At 42.2% G+C, this 21998-nt stretch overlaps 1 protein-coding gene and 1 long non-coding RNA gene across 6 annotated transcripts in view; one reads left to right on the forward strand and one right to left on the reverse strand.

The window, feature by feature from the left end:
• Window positions 1-7763: 7763 nt before the first annotated feature.
• On the reverse strand, window positions 7764-10262 carry LOC117017215 (uncharacterized). Of its 2 annotated transcripts, XR_004422043.1 has the most exons (4): window positions 10124-10262; window positions 9075-9628; window positions 8228-8342; window positions 7764-7862 (listed from the first exon to the last, which is right to left on the reverse strand). It is a non-coding gene; the product is annotated as an uncharacterized LOC117017215 (long non-coding RNA). The 2 variants fall into 2 exon arrangements; XR_004422042.1 differs by having other exon boundaries at window positions 7772-8342.
• Window positions 10263-13081: 2819 nt separating this feature from the next.
• Window positions 13082-21998, forward strand: part of CCDC15 (coiled-coil domain containing 15) — a 65146-nt gene continuing 56229 nt past the window's right edge. Inside the window, exons 1-4 of one of the 4 annotated variants that reach the window (XM_033097169.1) lie at window positions 13082-13316; window positions 13704-13892; window positions 15854-16003; window positions 21042-21233. In XM_033097169.1, the coding sequence (XP_032953060.1) occupies window positions 13725-13892; window positions 15854-16003; window positions 21042-21233 (510 nt within the window). In that variant the 5' untranslated portion in view covers window positions 13082-13316; window positions 13704-13724. Of the gene's footprint in view, window positions 13317-13703; window positions 13893-15853; window positions 16004-16791; window positions 16827-21041; window positions 21234-21998 lie in introns of those variants that run through there. The other 3 variants (XM_033097171.1, XM_033097170.1, XM_033097172.1) reach the window with 3 other exon arrangements.

Here is a 21998-nt window from a genome sequence, read left to right on the forward strand (position 1 = left end):
TTTTTGGGAGGATTGAAGATTTGGGATAGGAAATTCTTTGTTACAAAGATGACATTTTAAACTTAAAAAAAAAAAACCACAAAAAAACAAAACAAAAAAACCAACCCTGCCTCTTTCTTTTTCATTCTAGCAGAGATCTGCATATTGTGGTGAGATTAAAATTTACAACTTCCTTCTTGGTTGTACCTAACCCCGGTCTTAGTTTTGTAAATGCAGTAATTACCTACTGAAATATATATATATTTTAATTTATTGGGGTGACAATTGTTAGTGAAATTACATACATTTCAGGTGTACAGTTCTGTATTACATCATCTATAAATCTCATTGTGTGTTCACCACCCAGAGTCAGTTCTCCTTCCATCACCATATATTTGATCCCCTTTACCCTCATCTCCCACCCACCACCCCCCTTACCCTCCGGTAACCGCTAAACTATTGTCTGTGTCTATGACTTTTTGTTTCTCATTTGTTTGTCTTGTTCTTTTGTTGTTTTTGGTTTATATACCACATGTCAGTGAAATCATATGGTTCTCTGCTTTTTCTGTCTGACTTATTTCGCTTAGCATTATACTCTCGAGATCCATCCATGTTGTCACAAATGTTCCAAAATATTTTTTTTTACATTTTGAAGAAAGCCAGAGTAGCAGGTTTCTAGAACTAAAGACCCACTGCATAGGCCAGTGAGCAGAAGGATGGAAAGAAGAGTTGGGAAGCATGGATTTTGAACTTCTTGGAGGAACTCCAAAAAAGATTCTGAATTATATAAATGAGATTGTTTTTTCCTTTTGCATTTCTGTGTCTATGACTTTCTCTAGACCGCTCAAGTCACCTGTGTGTGTTTGAAAAAGCTAATGTTGTTTCAGCAGGTATACAATGAAAAAGAGAAAGTCAACATTCATCTTCCGACATCTAAAATAGCATTTTAGAGTCAGTTGCAAGACGAAAGGCTTGAAAACTAGATTCTGACTCTATAGGGGACAAAAGGATATTTTAATTTCTTTTATCTACCCCTTTGACGTCTCACGGAACAGCCTGTGGACCGGATCAGGACTAAAGACAAATGGCCTCTTTTGTCTGTGATGGCCAGGCCATGAGGCTTATTGTCTAAGGGGACAAGGAGGATATGATGTTCAGGAAATAGCCTGAAGTGTGCTTTTTTTAGCCTGAAGACTGTGGAGAGAAAAATGTGGTAGAGGGAGACCTGAGAAAGACATAAATAAGTTCTCAACATCCCCCTTTCCCCTGCCCTAGAAATGAACCTTAGGCTCTTTGTACCCATGTAGAATATGCAAGTGCCCCCAGATGCCCCAAGCTCCCTTGAGGGAACCCAGCGATGCTGAGAGAGGGTAAAGAACTGACAGAGGGCTGATGGCGGGCCAAGGGGCCACCCTGTGCAGGCAACGGCTGGGGCCACCAGCTGCTCTGGTGGGGTCAGGTATGCATCTCATCAGACCAGGGAACAACCTAGACTTGTGCAGAGACCAGTGGGAATCCTGAGAAGGCCACATAGGTCCGTGGACTCTGTCTCCCTCTGTTGCCACAGGTCACCCAAGCTACATTCACCTCAACCCTTCTTCGAGAGGAACTGGGTTGGGGGAGGAAACTGATAGAGCAATTGCCAGAGTTGTCCAAGCAGAGACCGGTTGGGTTAGATTGAGCTTCTCAGGATGGATTAACATTTGGTGTTTCTCTGCTGCCCCGAGAGTGGGAGGCTCATGGTTAAGATCACAGCAGCTGCAAAGGCACAAAAGCACTATAGTTCCTTTGCACCTCTGGGTGTAGAAGGAACAATTTTGCAATCCTGTTTCAGGTGTTTTTAAGATGAGTAGACCTATAGAAGCTTCTATCATCTGCTCGTGTACCTTTCTCTCCTAATGAGCAGAGAGCTCTTTGATTGAAAGACTGTCTTACTGGCAGCCCTTATTCTGTAGCCCCACAACCTAATACAGGGCTGGATACACAGTAGGTGCTTAACAGGCAGTTACTGACTATTGAATGGATGAGAACTTGAGAGGGCTTCTCAAGAATAAAGAACATAGATAGATGTCCTTTACAGACGTAAATAGATAGAATGAAGAACAACTGTGAGAAGAAGCTGGACAGAGGAGTGAGAGCAGGGAGGGCGCCAAATAATGACTGCTGATGACAGACCAGTTTTTGAACACACATGAGGGACCGCTTTGTAAATTTCCAGAAATAACAGGGATTCACTTTGAGGGGTCCACTGATCCAATAGGCAATTGGGTTACAGAGACATAAGGTAACAGTCAAGCCAGCTTATTCTCGCACATAACACATAACGTTCATCTCAACTGTCCTAACTTACCTTGTTTTATCCTTCCATGTGTGCTTCGGTTTTTTCCCCTGTGGGCATATCTGTCCCATATAATTGTTGATGCGGGCTGGGTGGTTTTCCTTTTAGTGACACCTGCTTACAAACATTACACTTCTTTAACTTCAAAAGTATATTTGTCAGTCTGCACGTCCGACTTCTGGATCAGAAAGTGTGGCTACTATAGCCTGGGAAATTCTCTGGGGCAGAAACTGTTACTCTTCATTCTTATAGGTCTCCTCACAGGGTCCAGTGCTGAGCTCTGCATAACGTGGCTGCTCAAACAATGGTGTAGACAGAATGCTTGACTGGCGGCATTAACGCCCTTGCTTAGCCAAGGCCTGTGCCCCTTCCTCTTCTGAGCACTTCTACAGATGCATTTCCGAGGGCATTGCCCTCTTCTGAGTAGCGTGGGCCAGTCCCCGGGGCCCTTCTGCTGCACACACTTGCTTCAGGCCACTCCTCATCTGGCTTCCCCTCTGGGGCGCTGGGATCCCCACTCCTCACCTCTGCACCCATGGCAGCCCTGACCTGCTGAACTCAGACCTCTGTGCTGAGTACCTAGATGTGCCCTTGCAGCTCAGCATGGAGCCCCCACCCCAACACACACACACACACACACACACACGCACACACACACCTGCCAGCTTAACCTCAGATTCGGAAGTGTTCCGTCCTGAGAACATGAAGAGATAGTGATTCTGACCGAGCACCACATGACTCTATGCAGACCTCTGTGGGAATTGGGGTGGGATACGGGGAGGGGGGAGCTGGCTGGGGAAGTGTAAAAATGAGCTCTGTCTTCAATGAACTGAAGGTCTAGTAGGAGTGGCAGAACAATCACAGAACAACAGATAAACCCCATTGCAAGAGACATTGGAGATTACCGTGTCCCATTTCTTCATTTCTCAGATGAGGGAATTGAGGAACACAGAGGTTAAGTAATTTCCCCCGAGTTACACTGTTATTTAATGATAGACCCAAGACTCCTAAAGTTACTTAATAGTAGAGGCAAGAAGAGGTCACACACACACACACACACACACACACAGCACACGCACCAATGATATGTAAATAAGTACCAATTTTTACAACTCTACCATTAGATTCCAGAATGTCCCCACCCATGCGGCCTCTTCCTTTGTTTCCAGGCTCCAGGGAGCGTGCTCAGGCACTGACAATGCTACTAGAGAGATTTTGGCCTTTCTACTACATTAGCATCAGTGGCAATTTTTATATTTAGCATTTCCCCCTTCCCTCTCTTCATTCACTTCCAAGTATGAATTGAGTCATATCTATTTCCTTCACTAAATTGTAAATAATCATTGGTAGCAGAATGAAAAAAAAAACATCTTCCAACAGATGGCACCCAAATTTCTCTTACAGAGGGAATTATCTTTAGCAAGAAACAGATCTAGATATGCCACACGGAGTGGAAGTAAGGCCTTAAGCACGAGGAACGGAGGAACAAAAAGGTTGGCTGCTGTGCATTAGAAATAAACAGGAAGGTGGGTATTGGGGACGAGCAGAGAGGAGAGAAATGAAGAAGGGGAGAGGTGATGAGAGCAACATGGTTGGAGGAGCGGAAGACAACTAAAGAACAGCTTGTATCCTTGCACTGTGAAACCCATCCTCCGACTTCTGCAAAACTTTCAGAAAAGTTTATCGCACAGCAATGCAGGTTGTATGTGTGCTGCTAGCGGATAGACTATAGTAAAGGTGACAGGCTAGCCACTGCCTTGATTAGGTCGTATGACGGAATGTACAATCCAGACTCAGCAGAGCAGAGAGAGAGATTGTCCAGTGGATGAAATCAACTGCCGTGTTGTGAAAGGGCCACATAGTAGGGAACTGCTGATGGATTCTAGCTACTGAGAGCAACCCTTGGCCAATAGCTCACGAGATAATAGGGACCTCGGTCCCATAATCACAAGGAACTGAATTCTTGTAATAACCACATGGAAGTCGGAAGGAGAGACCCCCAAGCTCCGGAAAGGAATACCCACCAGCCGACACTCTAATTGAAGTCTGGTGAAACTCTAAGCAGAAGACCCACTAAGCTATGCCTGCACTCCTGCCTCACAGAGACTGTAAGATAATAAATGCATGTGCTTTCAGGCTGCTAAATTTGTGATAATTTGTTATGCAACATGGAAAACTAATATAGATGTGTGTGTGTATGAGAGAGAGAGAGAGAGAGAGAGAGAGGTTATATGCTGAGAAAACAGGAGTTAGGAGTCAGTGATGGTCCTGAGAATCTAGGCCTTCGGAAATTTGGAAAAATATTGGTATCTCAGTTTGTGTCCCCCAAAAAAGCAGATCCTGAAACAAGCAGTTAAATGGTTTATTTGAAAGATGATCCCAGTAAGCCATGTAGTATAATGGGGGAATAAGACATGGAAGGAAGCCAAAAATGCTGCATATCAAGCAAATTACTATCACGGGAAGCTAGAGCTTCATCCTTTAGGAGAACTCTGGGAGATAATGAAGACTACGCCTCGGAGTTATCCCACCCAAGGGGCCTACATCTGCTCTCAGATGTGGCTGAGGGCTGCTTCTGAGGGATGAGGAGAGGCTGATTCCCTAGACTGCTGGTCGGACTCACAAGGAGGCATCTTGTTCAGATCTTCCCTCCTCTAATTTCTTTCAGTGTGACACACGCACTGTGTGTGTGAGTGTGCGTGTGTGTGTGCGCGTATGTAAGCTACTCCTCACTTTACTTTGTCCAGCACTTTATATCTATTTGCTCATTTAATTCTTCCAGTACGCCTTTTAGGTAGATATTATAACCCCACTTTACAAACAAGGAAACCTACAATTTCAAGAAGTTAACCACTTGCTAAGGGCATGGAGCTATTAAGTGGAGAACTTGGATTAGAAACCCAGGTTGATCTCCAACAGAGTTTAGGCTTCTGATCACCTCCCGAACTCCTCAGTGGGAAATGCCCCTCCTGTGTTCTGGAATCTCGGGCCTGGTCTAACCTTCTGCCCCCAGCACCTACTCTCTGACTAAGCTCCACGATGGAAGGTGACCTCTCTGCCAACTTCTTGCGCTCCCTACTATTGCTGAAGTTATTTTTGATTCTTTGTTCCATAAACCTATATGTGAGTGGTCCTAGAGTTGTCCCTCCAGTAAGTTCAGTTTGTGAGGATGGAGAGAGAGCGAGGACCCAGGAGGCCAATGCCAGCCAGAGTGTTTGGAGCGCTGCAGCACTGCCTGGGAAACAGGAATGTGTGAGGCTTTGTGCTGCTCCAGCAGCCAAAGAACAAAAGACAGATTAACTAGCTCTCTTTGGAACGAAACAAGCTTTTGTGGGCCTGGACAGTGAGGAATAGCCCTCTCTAAAGACATTTTTTTCTTTCCTTTTTCTTTTTGAAGTTCTCCTAGGTAGCCCTACTTGGGCTCGCTGTGCGAAACATCAGATAGAAAGTGAAGATGGAGTTGAAGTCTCCTCCTGCTTTCCCAGGACCTTCACCCTGAACGCTGGTTTTGCTGCCTGCAGATTTCTGTAAATGGAAGGAGTCACTCAGAGGAAGAGTTCTGCAGGGATATGGTGTCTCAAAAAGGTGTGCGTTTGTTGGTAGGAATATGTGATCGGGGTGGCAGGGGTCCTGGATACATAAGGCAGAGAGGAGGTGCCACCGTTTCCATTCTGGAAAACTGAAAAACATCAAAGCTTTTTATGCTGAGAGTAAATATCTGATTTCTGAATAGAATTCTCGCCCCCTCAGAAACTGAGAGGGACTCAGGCTTGTGTCCATGGTTGCGGAACGTGCCCTATTCAGCAGCTCTCCAGAGGAACAAAGAGGAGAAATTAATTGGCTTTAAAGTGTTGGAAAGATCCAACTCGCTGACCTATTTAAGATGCAGCGAGGACATTCTAGAGAACATCTCCAGAGTTCTGTTCTTGTAAAGCTTCAGGGCTCAACTAAAAACAGGTTGAAAAATCATGGGGAAGGCACAAATTACCCCCAACTCATGAAAGGCTTCATTGTCTCCCTTCTCCTGGATTCTCAGATGGTGTCCTCCCACCAACCATGTCCCGGGAAGGATTTGCTCCCATCCTCCCTCTTTCGCCCTCCTCCGAAAGAGGGAGGCGCAGAAAGGGAAATCAGCTAGCCAGCATCTAATAATTGCCTGCTGTGTGAAGAGCCGTCCATGTTCCAGACATTAGTAGGAGGAGTGGGATGTGGGAAAGGGGTAAGGTAGCATATTCAAAAGTAACAGAAGACATATCTCTATCGAGGTGCTTAAACGTAGTTGGGGAAACTGCATCTAAATCTCTAAGTAAGTAAAACTAATTGGTAATACATCTACATTGCTTCTTACAAATTGTCTTTTAAAATATCATTTTATTTAATCTTTTAACAACTCCGTGTGGTAGGACTTTTTCTTCAAGGAGAACCGTGGAGCTCAGAGAGGTTAGGTAACCTGCTCAAAGCCACACATTGTGTTAAGTCAGCATAGTTCCGACTCAGCCTGTGCTTCTTTGTCATGTTCATACTACACTCCTGAAAGAGGTTGCTTTCATGAAGTCAAGGCCCAGAAGTGACAGTCAGTACACAAAAGGAAGACTCCAAAATGTGAAGCGAAGGATAAGGTGGGCGGAAAGGCCCATAAAGAACGAGGCTTAATCAGCAAGAGAAAAATGGGGCCCCCAGTGGTGAATCCAGGGACACTAAGAAGATGGATTGTCACACACAGGATTCATCATAGGGAGAAATAATGTTTCTTCAAACCATGCCCCAAGTAAGTTGCTGGGGAAGGACGCCTTGAAGACAGGCCAAAATTTTCATTCTTCATCACAGTGCTTACAGGGCCCAGCTTTGTCTAGTTTACAGATCCCTGCCAGAGTTAGCCCTCCAGAATTTCACTTCTGGTTTGCTGCCCAACAAGCTAAGGAATGTGATTTGTCAAGAAGTTTTGGTTGTAAGTGACAGAAGTTTAACATGAATGATTTGCAGTGACAGCGGAGGCATTTCTTACACCAAGTAACAAAATCTTGAAGGGAGCTGGAATAATTGGAAATTAGATAGTGAAAAGCCATCATGGAAAGCCATCATGGTTGTCACTCATCTCTCTTGCTTAGCTCTCAGTGTCAGCTTCATTTTCTCAAGCCTTCTCACACTTTTTTTTTTTTTTACGATTTTTTTTTTTGGGGGGAAGGGGAACAGGACTTTATTGGGGAACAGTGTGTACTTCCAGGACTTTTTTTTTCCAAGTCAAGTTGTTGTCCTTTCAGTCTTAGTTGTGGAGGGTGCAGCTCAGCTCCAGGTCCAGTTGCCGTTGCTAGTTGCTAGTTGCTAGTTGCCGTTGCTAGTTGCCGTTGCTAGTTGCCGTTGCTAGTTGCCGGGAGCGGAGCCCACCATCCCTTGTGGGACTCGAGGAATTGAACTGGCAGCCTTGTGGTTGAGAGCCCACTGGCCCACGTGGGAATCGAACCGGCAGTCTTTGGAGTTAGGAGCATGGACCTCTAACCGCCTGAGCCACCGGGCCGGCCTGCCTTCTCACACTTTTTGATGGGACCTGTAGTTGCCAGAGTATCAGTGCTGTTCAATATAACTTGCTGCGATGATGAAAATGTTCTCTATCTGTGCTGTCAGGTACAGTAGCTGTTAGCTACATGTGGCTGTTGAGCACTTTAACTGTGGGAGTGGGAATGAGGAAAGGAATTGCAAATTTTAATTAATTTAAATAGCAACGTGAAGCTAGTGGTTAAAATATTGAACAGTGTGGCTTGTCATCTAGGGAGGGGAAGACTTTTGATGGAGCTAGTTCAAAGGAAATCTTGGTGAAGGACTGTGGGTGGCCTAGCATAGGTCCCATGCACAGCTCTGGATCAATCACTATAGCCAGGAGAATAGAATACGATCCCAGGCTGGACCACCTACCTAGCTCCACAGTCACTCGTGGGGTGGTCTATTACCAGAAGGAAAGGGAGAACAGATGCTGCGCAGACAAATCAAAATTTTCTAAAGGTGGAAGAGATGATTTCTATCTTGATTCCTAAGAAAAAATATTAGCAAGCATTTATTGAAACACTATTATATGTCATGCATTTTACATATATTACCTTAAATCTCTCTCTCTCTCTCTCTCTCTGTCTCTCTGTCTCTCACTCTCTCTCTCTCTCTCTGTCTCTCTGTCTCTCTCTCTCTCTCTCTCTCTCTCTCTCTCTCTCTCTCTCTCTCTCTCGCACACACACACCCTGAAAGGTCAGTTACTCCCACTATGTTACAGATGAAGAAACAAAGACTCAGATTATGTGACTTGACAAGAGGCAGTAAATCGCACAGCCAGAATATAGATCCAAGTCTATTTCTAAAGTCTCTGTTCTCTTCATTATAACATGCTGTTCTTAGAGATTTGGGATATAGAAAAAATGATGATTAATAGTGGATAATTATAACAGTCCCAGCAAAACACACAAAAATGATGGGTTTTCTTCAAATAGTTACCTCAATGCCCTGCTTTTATTCTATAAAACATTTTTGAAAATGTCTCTTTAGAAATTGCTTTTAGAGCCTGTAACACATTTTAAAAGTATCTTTAATGATTGCAATCTTTATACTTTAGGAGTACATTTTCTAAAAAAAAGTCAAAAGTATGATGAATAATATAAGTAACAATTTATAGATATCTAATATCATTTTGGCCCAAATTAGCTTTATGTAAAGGCAAAATGTCTTATCTGAGTTGATCTTCTTTGGTTTCAAAGAACAATCCCAGGGAACTTACCATCAGAAGAGAGTCACATTGTATGGATCTGGAATTGGCGAGTTCAAACACTGAGGCAACTCCTGGAACCAATTTTTATAGGTAGCTTTGATCTTTCTGCTTATTTGCTTCATTTTCCAATCTTTACCAATTGACTCTTTCTATTTTGATCATCTCAGGGCTCTCAATATTTCCAACAATTAAAAAACCTAATGCAAATTGGCATTGACCATAAAGAACTTTATTGGCTCACATATTTTGAAAGTCTAGAGGTGGGGTAGCCTTGAGAGTTAGCTTGACACAGAGGCTCAAAAGTGTCAACAGGGAACAGGAAGAGGGACTTTAAATTGTCATTAGACCATATCCTCGTAATGTTGCAAGTCACTTAGATGGAAAGAAAACAAATAATGATAAGGAGACTATGGATTTTGACACTAGGCATTATATGGCCTTGCCTTGATCTCTGAGCGCTAGCAACATTAAGGAGGTGTCAGAGTTTGGGTTCTCCAGGAAGCAGAACCTGAGACAGTTTCATGTTCAGGATGTTCATCACGGAGTGTGCTTGAAACTGATACCTGTGGAAGAAAGGAGGAGGAATGTAGAGTGGGCAGAGGGAGAAGTTGAACTGTGATGCTGGCCGGACAGCCTCAACCAATCCCACAGGGAACTCTGAAGCTGCAATGAAGGCCCATTAGAGTTGTTCCAAGTTAGGTAGAAATAGCTGGGCCTTTATGTCCCTGTCCTTCAGTCACTGGATGTGGCTGTTCCTCAAAGGGAGGGTGAGGCAGCTCTCTGAAGCTGAGGCAGTCCCTTAAGGAGCTGACAGCCCAAGGGACCAACCACACTCCCAGTAGCTAGACCAGCAAGTCCTTCCTCGAAGAGGAATCTGGGCAGTGTATCTTGGTGTCTATCCTAGGTATTTGGGAATGTGGAGAAACACTGAGACTCCTATGTTATTATTTTTTTTATCACCCACCAAGACAAAGGAGAAAAGACTTCTGTATCCATGATAAAATTAGAGAATCTTTTGCAAAGATCAGTATAGCAGATGTTGAGACAATTGGGCTTACCTGGAGTAATCTGCTATTGGTGCCATTTCCAATGAAACGCTGCTGCAAATACTCGGTCTGCATAGATGAGCAGAAGAATCCTCAGCAATGACTCTAGTTATAAAGCTTATTTTGAAAGGTGAATAAGGAGGAGGAAGAACAAAGGACAGCGCTATGGTCTGCTTGCAGGAAATAGCCGAGGATGTTAGTTAGCCCTGGAAATCCTGCTCATACTTGAAAGGAAGAGAATAGAAGTGGGCGTGACTCAGCTGCCTGAAGTTGGGTTCCCAAAACATTCAGATCCCATGAGAGTGGGAATAGGAAGATTTCAACCTCTATAGAGGTTCTCCTTAGGATAGGCCCTCAGGACTAACATGTTGTTTTCTAATTTGTTGCAGGTGTGGGTCAGTCAGCCACAAAAGATAGTGGTGACCAAACAGCAAATTGCCCTGTGGTACTCATTAGACAGTCAGGAGTGGACTGCTGCCAAGGGCCCATGACTTGGGTCTTTGTGCAGAGGTGGCCAGGGATCCCCCCGTCACATATATCAGAGATTACCCTGCTCTGATGAGGAGTGCCCTGGAGCAGGGCCTCAGGACTACTGCCAGCAACACCCATTCTTCTATATTTCTGAAGCAGACATTTTTTTTAAATAATGTTTTTTGGGGGGAGGGTTAATAGTGTGTTTTTTTCCTGGGGCCCATCAGCTCCAAGTCGTTGTCTTTCAATCTAGTTGCCGTTTTCAATTTTAGTTGCAGGGGGCGCAGCCCACCATCCCATGCGGAAATTGAACCCACAACCTTGTTGTTGAGAGCTCGCACTCTAACCAACTGAGCCATCCGGCCTCCCCCCCAAGACAGACATTTCCAAGCAAACAGTTCCCTTGCTAAGAAACTAACTCTGGCCACATAGAAGATAAGCCTTGTGAAAAGGTCAGAAGAGAGAAACTGGGCCTAAGAGGTGAGCTCTCTGGACATAACGAAAGTATAGATTCATATGAAACCACTGGCACAGCTGCTAGTGGAAGGCATAGACCTTGAGGTAGAAGGTTAGAGAGAGCAAGGAGCTACCTAATAACAGTTCGTCCCAGTGTTGGGGTGTGTGTGTGTGTGTGTGTGTGTGTGTGTGTGTGTGTGTGTGTAAGTATACAAATCAATTTCTCTCTGGTCCTCTCAAGTGGAGGCAGTTTTCTGTTCCTTACCACTCTGGGTGGAGGTGGGATGGGTTTCCTTCTTGCTATTTGGTTACTCAGTGCTATTTATAAACCATTCTCCCTCCTTTTTCTGAGCTTCACCCCTCACTTGGAATCTAATGTTGTTAGACTATACCACTCACTGCTTTCAAAGTTATACTCATCTACCAACCTCCAGAACTTTTCCTGAAATCCCTTGAAGATTTCTGTTCCTGGCTCTTACCAACACTATTCTTCTCATATATTTTGTTGATTTCAGTAATCTCAGGAATAATCCGTCCAATGCTCTGATCCTTCATTTCTATGCCCTTTTCTTCTCCAGCGATCTTGTTCTTTAACTTGCCTCAGCACTCCCTCCTTTGGTTGAACCATAGACTTGGACAGTACCGATATTTGCAGCCCCTCCGTACTCTCAGTTGCAAGCATCCCACTCTTGGATCACCACGTCTTATCTTTTCAGTGCATTCTTTCTAGTATCCTGTTCTAACAAACCTTCAACCTCCACCCACCCCTCACCCCACTGGAACCTACAATCTCTTGATCCTCCCAGCTTTAACTTTACAGTGTTCCTTACCTTCTATTTGCCTTCCCTTCCCACATTACCTATCTCAAATTCCTCGGTCAGTTATTTAATGATTCCCTTGCATTGATCTTCAACTCTCTTGCCCCTTTCTTGCTTGATAGTAATATTTTGGCAAAACCTCAACCTTGGTTTAAATTCAATATTCCACTTACTTCATGCCTGTAACTATGCCACTAAAGAAAAAACACTAAACCATGCCTGCTGGTCTCACTTTAAATTCATAATCGTGAACCTCACATGGCAGTCTTCTTGCCAGGCTGCACCCACTTTGGAGTGACTGTATGCACTGTGCCCGCTGCTTGGAACACTCCCTAACACTCTCTCTTGAAGATTACAGTTAACTTGTTCCATACCTCATGAAACTGCATTGGAGTCTGCTGGAAAGGACCCCAGGGAAGCCTTCTCTGGTCATCCTATCTAAAATTTTATGTCCCCTCCCTCCAACACACTCTTCATCCTCTTTTTCTGCTTTTACTCTACAGTACTCATCAGCATCAGACGTTTATTTACTTATTCATGTGTTTATTTGGTTATTCCTTGTTACATTGTGAATTCCATGGGCAAGGTGCATTTGTCTGTTTTGTTCACTGTTTATACTTCCAGTGCCTAGAACAGTACTGGGATATAAAAATGTCTCAATTATAAGTTAAATGAACGAATGACTGGATATTTCATAGGGATAATGAAATGCCCAGGATTATAACAGAACTCACAGCAGGGAGGGAGACCACTCACGAAGCTGCGATGTTCAAATAGAGGACTGTGTATGAAAGAGCACTGTAAATGTAATGAGGTGCACAAACGATCAGTATGATTTATTATTGCTCTAGGAAGCCCTGCTAGGCCCCCACTCTTCCTTCCTTTTCCCGTGCTTCCCCCAGTTGGGAATCCTGCCTCGCAGTCAGCAATCCAGGCTGGCGTTGATCTTTTCCTGGAGGACTTGGTACGGTTTCAGGGCTGGGACTATGGTTGCACATCTGCCGGCCCCTCAGCCCGCCCCGCCTAGGTCGGAATATTACCCAGCGGTCCTTCGCACCCACCAGTTTCCGCCCGGTTCCTCGCGCCTTCACGAGGCCCGCCCCTCAGCCGGACAGGAAGCGGAAGTGACGAATCCGGAGCCCTAAACCCGCCCCTCACGCCTTCCCCGCTCTCAGAAGGTGCTGGCCGCCCGGAAGGGGCGAATACCCGGAGACAGAGGGGAGGAGCGGGGAGGGGAGGGGCGGGGCGGGGCGGCCCACCCAAAAGTGGCGGTTTGCGGGAGGCGGTTACCTTGGTATCCCGAGTAGTTTGAGTCTAGCGAGCTGCCGGCGGATACCGGACCAGTGCTGTCTCAGGAGTGGGACCACGAGGCCTCAAACAGGCTCTGCCCCAGGACACCCCCCTCGTTCAGCGCTTCCCCCATAATCGGATACTGAGTATTTGGACTGCCTCAGACCCAGGTTCCCACCCCCGCCCTGCCAGCCCCCTTTCTCTCTGGCTGCTGCCGTCGGCCCTCCCTGTCCCACCTCGCTGTGTCACCACTGGGTACAGTCCTCGTACTGTCAGTCACCTCCTGTTGTCTCTCCCTTCCCATCGCGTTCCTTCCAGAAGGCAATCTTGGAGCCTTTTCGTCCCTCTTTATTTCTTCCCACTTCTCTTCCATTCTTTCCTCTTTCTCTCCCTTTGCTCCAGAATCCTCGTTCTTCCGCGCCCTGGAAGGCTGCTGCCTCCTCCAAGCCTTCTCTCCTTTTCAGGGGACTGTGGCTCATGTGTTAGGAGGTTAAGCTTTTAACGCGGTCGTTGGAAGATTTTAAAGATTTTAAGCTTTTCCTTTCTCCTAACCCCAGGAGTCACAGGTGCCAGGAAGTATGGCCCCCATCAAGAAGTCTCGAAATACCCCAAGGTTGCCCCTGGCATTAAACCCCCTGAAGAGCAAGGACGTGTTGGCAGTGCTGGCTGAGAGGAACCAGGCTATAGTACCAGTTGGGGCATGGGTGGAACCTGCCTCACCACGTAGTTCGGAAATACCAGCGTCTGTGAGTGTCAGATTGAACCAAAGTGGTGGGGTTCCTACCCCATCTTTTTTTTAAATTAGCCTTCTCTGGTGCTTAGAGAAAGAGAACAGTCTGGAGCTGCAGTTTCTGTTCTGTCACAAGTAGATATATTCTCTCATTAAGGATTTTGGAACCAACACATACGTATTTGCCAAAACTTACATATGTATATATGTATATATTTCCGTTTACTTCACAAATGCTTGATTGCTTGCTATGCACAAGACATAGGCACTGTCTGTACCTTCCAGACATTCTACGGTGTAGTCAGGATGACAGTTGGCCACATTTCATGTAACATTAATGGAATGCTTAAAGTTTTTGATAAGTTTGGAAATGGAGTAAGAGAATAAAGGAAGAAGAGATGAATTCTGATTGGGATTCTGAGAAAGCTTAACTATAAATTCCATGACAGATCTTTATGTCCTGGTCATTCCTGTCCTGGTGTATAGTACGTCTTCAGGATATTTGTTGAATGAATGAATGAGGAAATATACCTTGTGTTGGTGCTTGAAGAATGTTTATGCTCTAAGTATAGCTGATAGGAACATTTCAGCTGAAAGAAAACTTTTGCAAAGTTTACATGTGTGCCTGTTTACATGAAAACACTCAAACATACTAATAAACTCAAGGACAATTTCGAAAGATTTTTTTTGTAGTCTTTCACCAACCTGTTCCAATTAGCTATTTGTTCGAATTTTATTGTGGCACTTACCACATCATATTCATGGTAAGTTGTTTAACATATCTAGTTTTTCTGATGGAGTGTGAGCTCCTAGAGCACAGGGGAAAAAAAATCTTACCATCACATCTCCACCTTTATCTTAGTGCCTAATAAACATGGGCATTCGATAAATATTTATGGAATGCGCAAAATGTGTGAAGGTCTACTGAATGTACAGACGGTGCTGAACATGAGGTAAAGGTACGAGGTACAGTTACTTAGTGAAAGTATGAGGTACATTTACTTAGTTGTCCTGATCTCAGAGAAGAAATGAGATATGTTTAAAGTAAATGTTAAATAGCAATGCAATGTTGTATATTCACTTATTTTATTTATGTTTGCATATATGTATGTACATATTCATTCATTTATTCCTCCTCTGCCTATTTCCAGAAAGAATTTTAAGAGTTTGGGTAGTGCATGATTAAATGTTAAGATGATGGTATTTCAAGAAGAATGGTACAACTCTGTGAATACTGATCAGGGACTCAAATGGGATAAAATGTTGCAAGTTGTTTAGAATAAGTTTTGAAATAGAACATTACATAAATATTGAGTACTTTTATATGCAAGGCTCTGTGTTATATATTATAGAGGAAACAAAGGAGAATTGAATACGTTAGTTCATAATCTAATGGAGGAATCAAGGAATACTGTACTCAGTTAATGTTAATCTGAGGTACCATAGCATAAGAGAGCTCAGAGGACGAAAGGATTATGAAGGGCACTAACTAGGAGGTGGATTTTAGACGGTCTTGAAGACTGAGTAGGCCTTTACTAGATGGAGATAACAGGAAAGGCCCACTGAGTTAAAAATGATGCATAATTCTGAGTATGAAGGCATTTTAGAATAGGACATATTTGATGAGTGGTGAACAATCTGGTGTATTTGGGTTCTTTAACCCATTTTAGAAAATGTGTAACACAGATAGATTTGAATTGGTTCATTAAAAGTTAATGAAGATGCCATTCGTTTTCAGTTCAATGACAAATTAAGATTTGAGTTGAGTACTCACAAATTCCAATTTTTAGTTTGTGATTTGCTTTAAGTTCTTGATACTCACTAGCTATGTGCTAGATTATCATTTCTGAACTGTGATTTCCTTACTCTACTGGGAATTTTGGATTATAGAACTGAACTATTTGTGGGGGATTATTTGAGCCCTACTGGGCAAAACTGCTGACATTTAAATTCATTTTCTATCTTTCATCTTTAAAGACTTCAGCATATATGATTGAAGAAGAACTAAAGGAACAGCTGAGAAAAAAACAAGAAGCTTTGAAGCATTTTCAGAGACAAGTCAAACATCGAGTAAATCAACAAATTAGGCTGAGAAAAAAGCAACAACTCCAAAAGTCTTACGAAGCAGTAAGTTCAAAGTGAGACTGAGTAAGGAGTGAATAGAAAGTGTCTGTGTGTTATGAGATAAACTATTAGGCTGTAATGGTATCACTTTCTTTGGATTCCATGCTTTGTATAATTTGATTTGCTGGTGAGGGCAGTAGATTTGTATATCGAGAAACCGTGTTTTATTCCTGTGTTTTTCTGACTAATTTTTTTGCTTTCACTGGTTAAAAACAATGTCAGACTTTGGGATTCAGATTTGGGTTTGAATTCGGGCTTATGCTATTTTTAAAAAATAAATTTATTGAGGTAACATTGGTTAATAATATATAAATTTCTGGTATACATTGTAATTCATTACCTGTATTCTCTATTGCATGCTCACCACCCAAAATCTAGTTTCCTTCTGTTACCATATATTTGACCCTCTTTACTCATTTTGCCCTTCCCCTCTTGGTAACCACCATTCTGTTGTCTGTTATTTATGAGTTTGTTTTGTTAGTCCATTTGTTACTTTTTTGCTTGACATTCCACACATGAGTGAAATCATATGGTTTTTGTCTTTTTCCATCTGACTTATTTCACTTACCATACTACCCTCAAGATCCATCCATGTTTCTGAAAATGGCAATATTTCTTTTTTTTTTAATGGCTAAGTAGTATTCCATTGTTTATATCTACCACATATTCTTTATCCATTCATCCACTGATGGACACTTAGGTTGTTTCCATGTCTTCACTATTGTAAATAATGCTGCAGTAATCACAGGGGTATATTCATCTTTATAAATTAGTGTTTTCATATTTTTCAGGTAAATACCCAGAAGAGGAATTTCTGGGTCATATGGTAATTCTAGTCTTAATTTTTTAAGGAACCTCCATACTGTTTTCCATAGTGGCTGCACCAATTTACATTCCTACCAACAGTATATTAGGGTTCCCTTTTCTCCACGTCCTCTCCAACACTTGTTATTTCTTGTCTTTTTAATAATAGCCAATTTAACAGGTGTGAACCAAATTCACAAAAAATACCTCTGAGACCAATGTCCAGAAGCTTAGTGCCTATGTTTTCTTCTATGTATTTTATTCTTTCAGGTCTTACATTCAAGTCTTTAATCAATTTTGAGTTAACTTTTGTGTGTGGTGTAAGACAGTGGTCTAGTTTCATTATTTTGCATACGGCTGTTCAGTTTTCCCAACACCAGCTATTGAAGAGACTCTCCTTTCTACTTGGTATATTCTTGTCTCCTTTGTCATAAATTAGTTGCCTGTGTATGTGTGAGTTTATTTCGGGATTCTCAATTCTGTTCCATTGGTCTGTGTCTATTTTTTGCCAGTACATGTTTTGATTACTATAGCTTTGTAATATAGTTTGAAGTTGGGGTGTATGATACCTCCAGCTTTGTTATTTTTGTCCTCAGGATTGCTTTGGCTATTTGGGGTCTTTCCTCATTGACTTTTATGTTTGGATGATCTATCTATTGCTCAATAGGGTATTTAGATTCCATACCATAATTGTATTTTTGTCAGTTTCTCCCTTTTTGTGTATTGGTAATTGCTTTATATATTTTGGTGCTTCTAGATTGGGTGCATACATATTAATAAATGTATGTCTTCTTGATAGATATTCTGCTTTATCATTAAAAAATATCCATCTTTGTCTCTTATTACCTTTTTTGTCTTGAAATCTGTTTTGTCTGATGTGAGTACGACTATACCTGCTCTTCTCTGGATACGATTTGCTTGGAGTATCATCTTTTATCCCTTCACTTTGATCCTATGTTTGTCTTTGCTCCTGATGCAAGCATGTAGTCAGTTCTTGGTTTTTAATCCATCCAGCTACTCTGTGCCTTTTGATTGGTGAGTTCAATTCATTTAGGGTGGTTATTGATATATGAGGACTTATATGGTCATTTTTAAATTTATTTTTATTTTTTATTGGGGAAGGGGAACAGGACTTTATTGGGGAACAGTGTGTACTTCCAGGACTTTTTCCAAGTCAAGTTGTTGTCCTTTGAATCTTAGTTGTGGAGGGCCAGCTCAGCTCCAGGTCCAGTTGCTGTTATTAGTTGCAGGGGGCACAGCCCACCATCCCTTGTGGGAGTCGAACCGGCAACCTTGTGGTTGAGAGAATGCGCTTCAACCAACTGAGCCATCTAGGAGCTCAGTGGCAGCTCAGCTCAAGGTGCCTGTTCAATCTTAGTTGCAGGGGGCGGAGCCCACCATCCCTTGCAGGAGTTGAGGAGTCGAGGAGTCGAACTGGCAACCCTGTGATTGAGAGCCCACTGGCCCATGTAGGAATCTAACCGGCAGCCTTCGGTGTTAGGAGCACGGAGCTCCAACCGCCTGAGCCACTGGGCTGGCCCACAAATTATTTTTTTATGTTGTGTGTTCATTACCAAATTGCAGTAGCTATAGTTATTTTTAATGCTTTTCCCCCCTTTTATCTTTATGCTATAATTATTTAATACCTTTCCTGAAATAGCGTTGGAATTTCTTGCTTCTGTCTGTCTCAAAATGTTGAATATTTTTGTCTTTTTTGTTTCAGCTGAAGAGCTCCTTTTAATCTGTAATGCAGGTCTCAAAGTGACAAATTCCCTCAGTTTTGTTTGTCTGGGAAAGCCTATATTTCTTCATATCTAAAAGATAACTTTGCTGGATATATTATTCTTGGCTGGTGGTTTATCTCTTTCAGTATTTTAAATATATCATTTCACTCTCACTTGGCCTTTAAGGTTTCTATTGAGAAGTCTGATGGGCTTTCCTTTGTAGGTTACTGTCTTTTTTTTTTCTTGGCTGCCTTGACAATTCTTTTTTTATCATTAGCTTTGACAGTTTTAATATGATGTGTCTTAGAGAAGGTCTTTTTGCATTGAAATAATTAAGTGTTCTGTTAACTTCTTGTACTTGAATGTCTAATTCCTTCCCTAGGTTTGAGAAGTTCTCATCAATTATTTCTTTGAATAGGCTTTCTGTTCTCTTCTCCCTCTCTTCTCCTGGAATACCCTTTGTTGCTCTTTCTAATGGTGTCAGATAGGTCTCATAGAGTTCTTTCTTTCTTTTCTTTTTTTTTTTAAACTCTTAGTTTTCTTCCACCTAACTTATTTCTAGACTTCTATCTTAAAGCTTGCTGATTCTCTCTTCCATCTGGTCTGCTCTATTTCCAGTGCTTTTTAAAGCATTCTTCATCTCATTTATTGAGTTCTTCAGCTCCAGAATTTCTGTTGGGTTTTTTTTATAGTTTCAATCTGTTTGGTAAAGTACTCCTTTGTTAATTTTATTCCTGGGCTCATTGAATTACCTTTCTGAGTTCTCTTATATCTCATTGAGTTTTTTTTATAACTGCAATCTTGCATTCTCTGTCATTTAAATCACAGTCTTTCATGTCTTTGAGGTTACAGACTTTTCATTCTCTTTCTGAGCTACCTTCTTACCTTGGTTATTAATGATACTTGATGGATTCTTTCTCTGCCTTTGCATTTAAGATAGTGGACTCGTTTTGTTTGCTGTTTTGATTTTAACAATTTAGTGGTTGCTAATTGAAGGTGTTTCTTTTGTTTCCAAGTAGATGGTGCTATAGTGCAAGTTTTTGTTTTGTCTGTGTGGGTTGGTGGGTGACCCTGCTGTTTCTCGGTTGCCTTGGTCTTGGGGCACCATTACCGTGGGGTGGGGAGGGATGTGACAGGTAAGAGGGATCTGGATTCTTGAGCCCCAGTGCTGCGTCTTTATTCCTAATGTTCACTGGCACCGCTGTGCTGTTAAACACATTTCTGCTGCTGCTTCTGGGTTTCGCTGCAGTGAGGGTCTGGGGAGTATAGGGAGCCAGATTCTTGGGCACTGGCGCTGCTTCTGCCCCTCTTAACTTCCACCCGCCATATTGTGGGGGCTGCACTCAACTCTACCACTACTACGTTAGCTGGGGCTACTGCGGCTATAGAGCTGTGTCTGTGAACCCATTCCCTGTCCTTCCCTTTTTCCTTTTTTTTTTAGAGCGAACTCATTTCCTTTACTGTTATTGAAAACTCACAATTTTTAACACCATGTGGGTAGAATGGCTTAAATAGTATTTAAAGACATTATAGCTTCTAACCTTCTAAAAATTTAGGTCTCCTAAAAACTTCAGATACAATTAAAGAAAAGTCTATTGACTATCTAATGAGATTATCCCTGATAATTCTCATGTACTGGGTTGGTAAGAGGTATATTTCTTTTTTTCATTTCATCCCATTGATCTTGATTGGAAGCTGTAAAGGATGTCCCTTTTTTCTGGAAATGGAGTTACTCGCAGTACTTCAGTAATCTCAGTAAATCCCATTTCCCCTGAAAAATCCATACTTCTTTTCAAAATGTCATACCTCCTTCATCTCAGGGCAGCCAATCCAAGTATTTGTGCCTGGGCTCCAGCAGAGGGACCGAGACTTGGGGGCGTTGGAGGCATATAGGGACAAGGATGAGGGGGAGACTGATATGTGTGGCTTTGCGGCGAGGGCTGGAGGACAGTCGCCATTTTCCCTGTGTGGGGTCTTCCTGTATAGCGGGCACCATCTTTCCTATATTGAGCCCTCCCCCACACCCCTGTCCTTCCCTTTGTCCTACCTCCCCTACGTGTTCTAATACTCCCGCCTTCAAATGTACTGATGCCTGGATCTGTCAGGTGTGTGTGTGTTGAGCAGAGGAATCTTTATTGGATTGTAGGTGTTTGACTTGTAAATTTAATGGGAGATACAAAGGGGTCTTCTCACTCAGCCATAATGCTAACCTGGCTGTTGATATTTTACTAGCTATGTAACCTTGGGCTAATTACTTAACTTTTTTGGACACTTTTTTCACCTATAAAATGAGGATATGATACTTGTCTCATAAGATTATTGTGAGAATTAGATGAGATAATATAAATTATTAGCACATAGTAGGTGCCTGGTAAATGTTGGGTTTTTTGCCAGCTAAAGCTTTCCCCTACTTCCCCCCAACCCCAATGTTAAATTTTTGGGGCTGCTTATATGTATTATGTGATTGGATGGAATCTCACTAGAATCATCTCACTCTTTTTTCCTTTGTGAAGGCAGAAAAAGAAGGCTCTATAGCCATGAAATCTTCAGATCCAGCACATTTAACTCCCAAAAGAACAAGTGTTTTTCCCAACAATTTGAATGCTGCTATTGGAAGTGCTACGTCACTGCCTTCCCAGATGCTTGGGGATGGAATTGAAGATAGAGAGAATCAGAATCTATCATTCCAACAACAAGCCCAGGCTGTAAGTACATATTCATTTTATTTGATGTCTGTGAACTTTTTAAATGTGTGACATACCTAGGATATGAAGTAGAGATTAGGAGGTATCACATTCAACTTTACTTTTTTATCACCTTTTTTTCTTACCTTTGTAAAGTGGGGAATAGTAAGATGATGTTTATTTATATACATATATTTTAAATTTGTATTTATTTTTGGTAAGACACTTTAGAGTCATCTAAAGTAAGGTGCCAAAGTGTTAGAGTTCAAAACTTACTAGAGGGGCGGCCGGTTGGCTCAGTTGGTTAGAGCACAGTGCTCTTAACAACAAGGTCGCCGGTTCAATCCCCACATGGGCCACTGTGAGCTGCGCCCTTCACAACTAGATTGAAACAACTACTTGACTTGGAGCTGATGGGTCCTGGAAAAGCACACTTAAAATAAGTAAAAGTTAAAAACAACAATAAAAAAAACTTACTAGAAAGAGCTTTGGGTCAAAGAACATAGATTTTCCCAATTATACTGGAATTGTGTTATAGGTAAGTTACTCCCAACTTTGTAGCATATGAACAGAAGTGATTCCAAACCTCTTTTACAAAAAGGTTTAATACATACTGGGGCATTTCATTTGCTATTTTTTTTCTGTCCTTTTATCTGACTAGCATAATAAATAGATCTATAGGTCAAGTAATAATATGGTAAAATTATAAATAGATCTATAGGTCAAGTAATAATATGGTAAAATCTCAATTAACATATTCAGAGATTTTTTAAAATGTAACTTTTA

This window comes from Rhinolophus ferrumequinum, chromosome 25 (genome assembly GCF_004115265.2).
Source record: "Rhinolophus ferrumequinum isolate MPI-CBG mRhiFer1 chromosome 25, mRhiFer1_v1.p, whole genome shotgun sequence".
In the NCBI taxonomy this organism is placed as follows: domain Eukaryota; kingdom Metazoa; phylum Chordata; class Mammalia; order Chiroptera; family Rhinolophidae; genus Rhinolophus; species Rhinolophus ferrumequinum.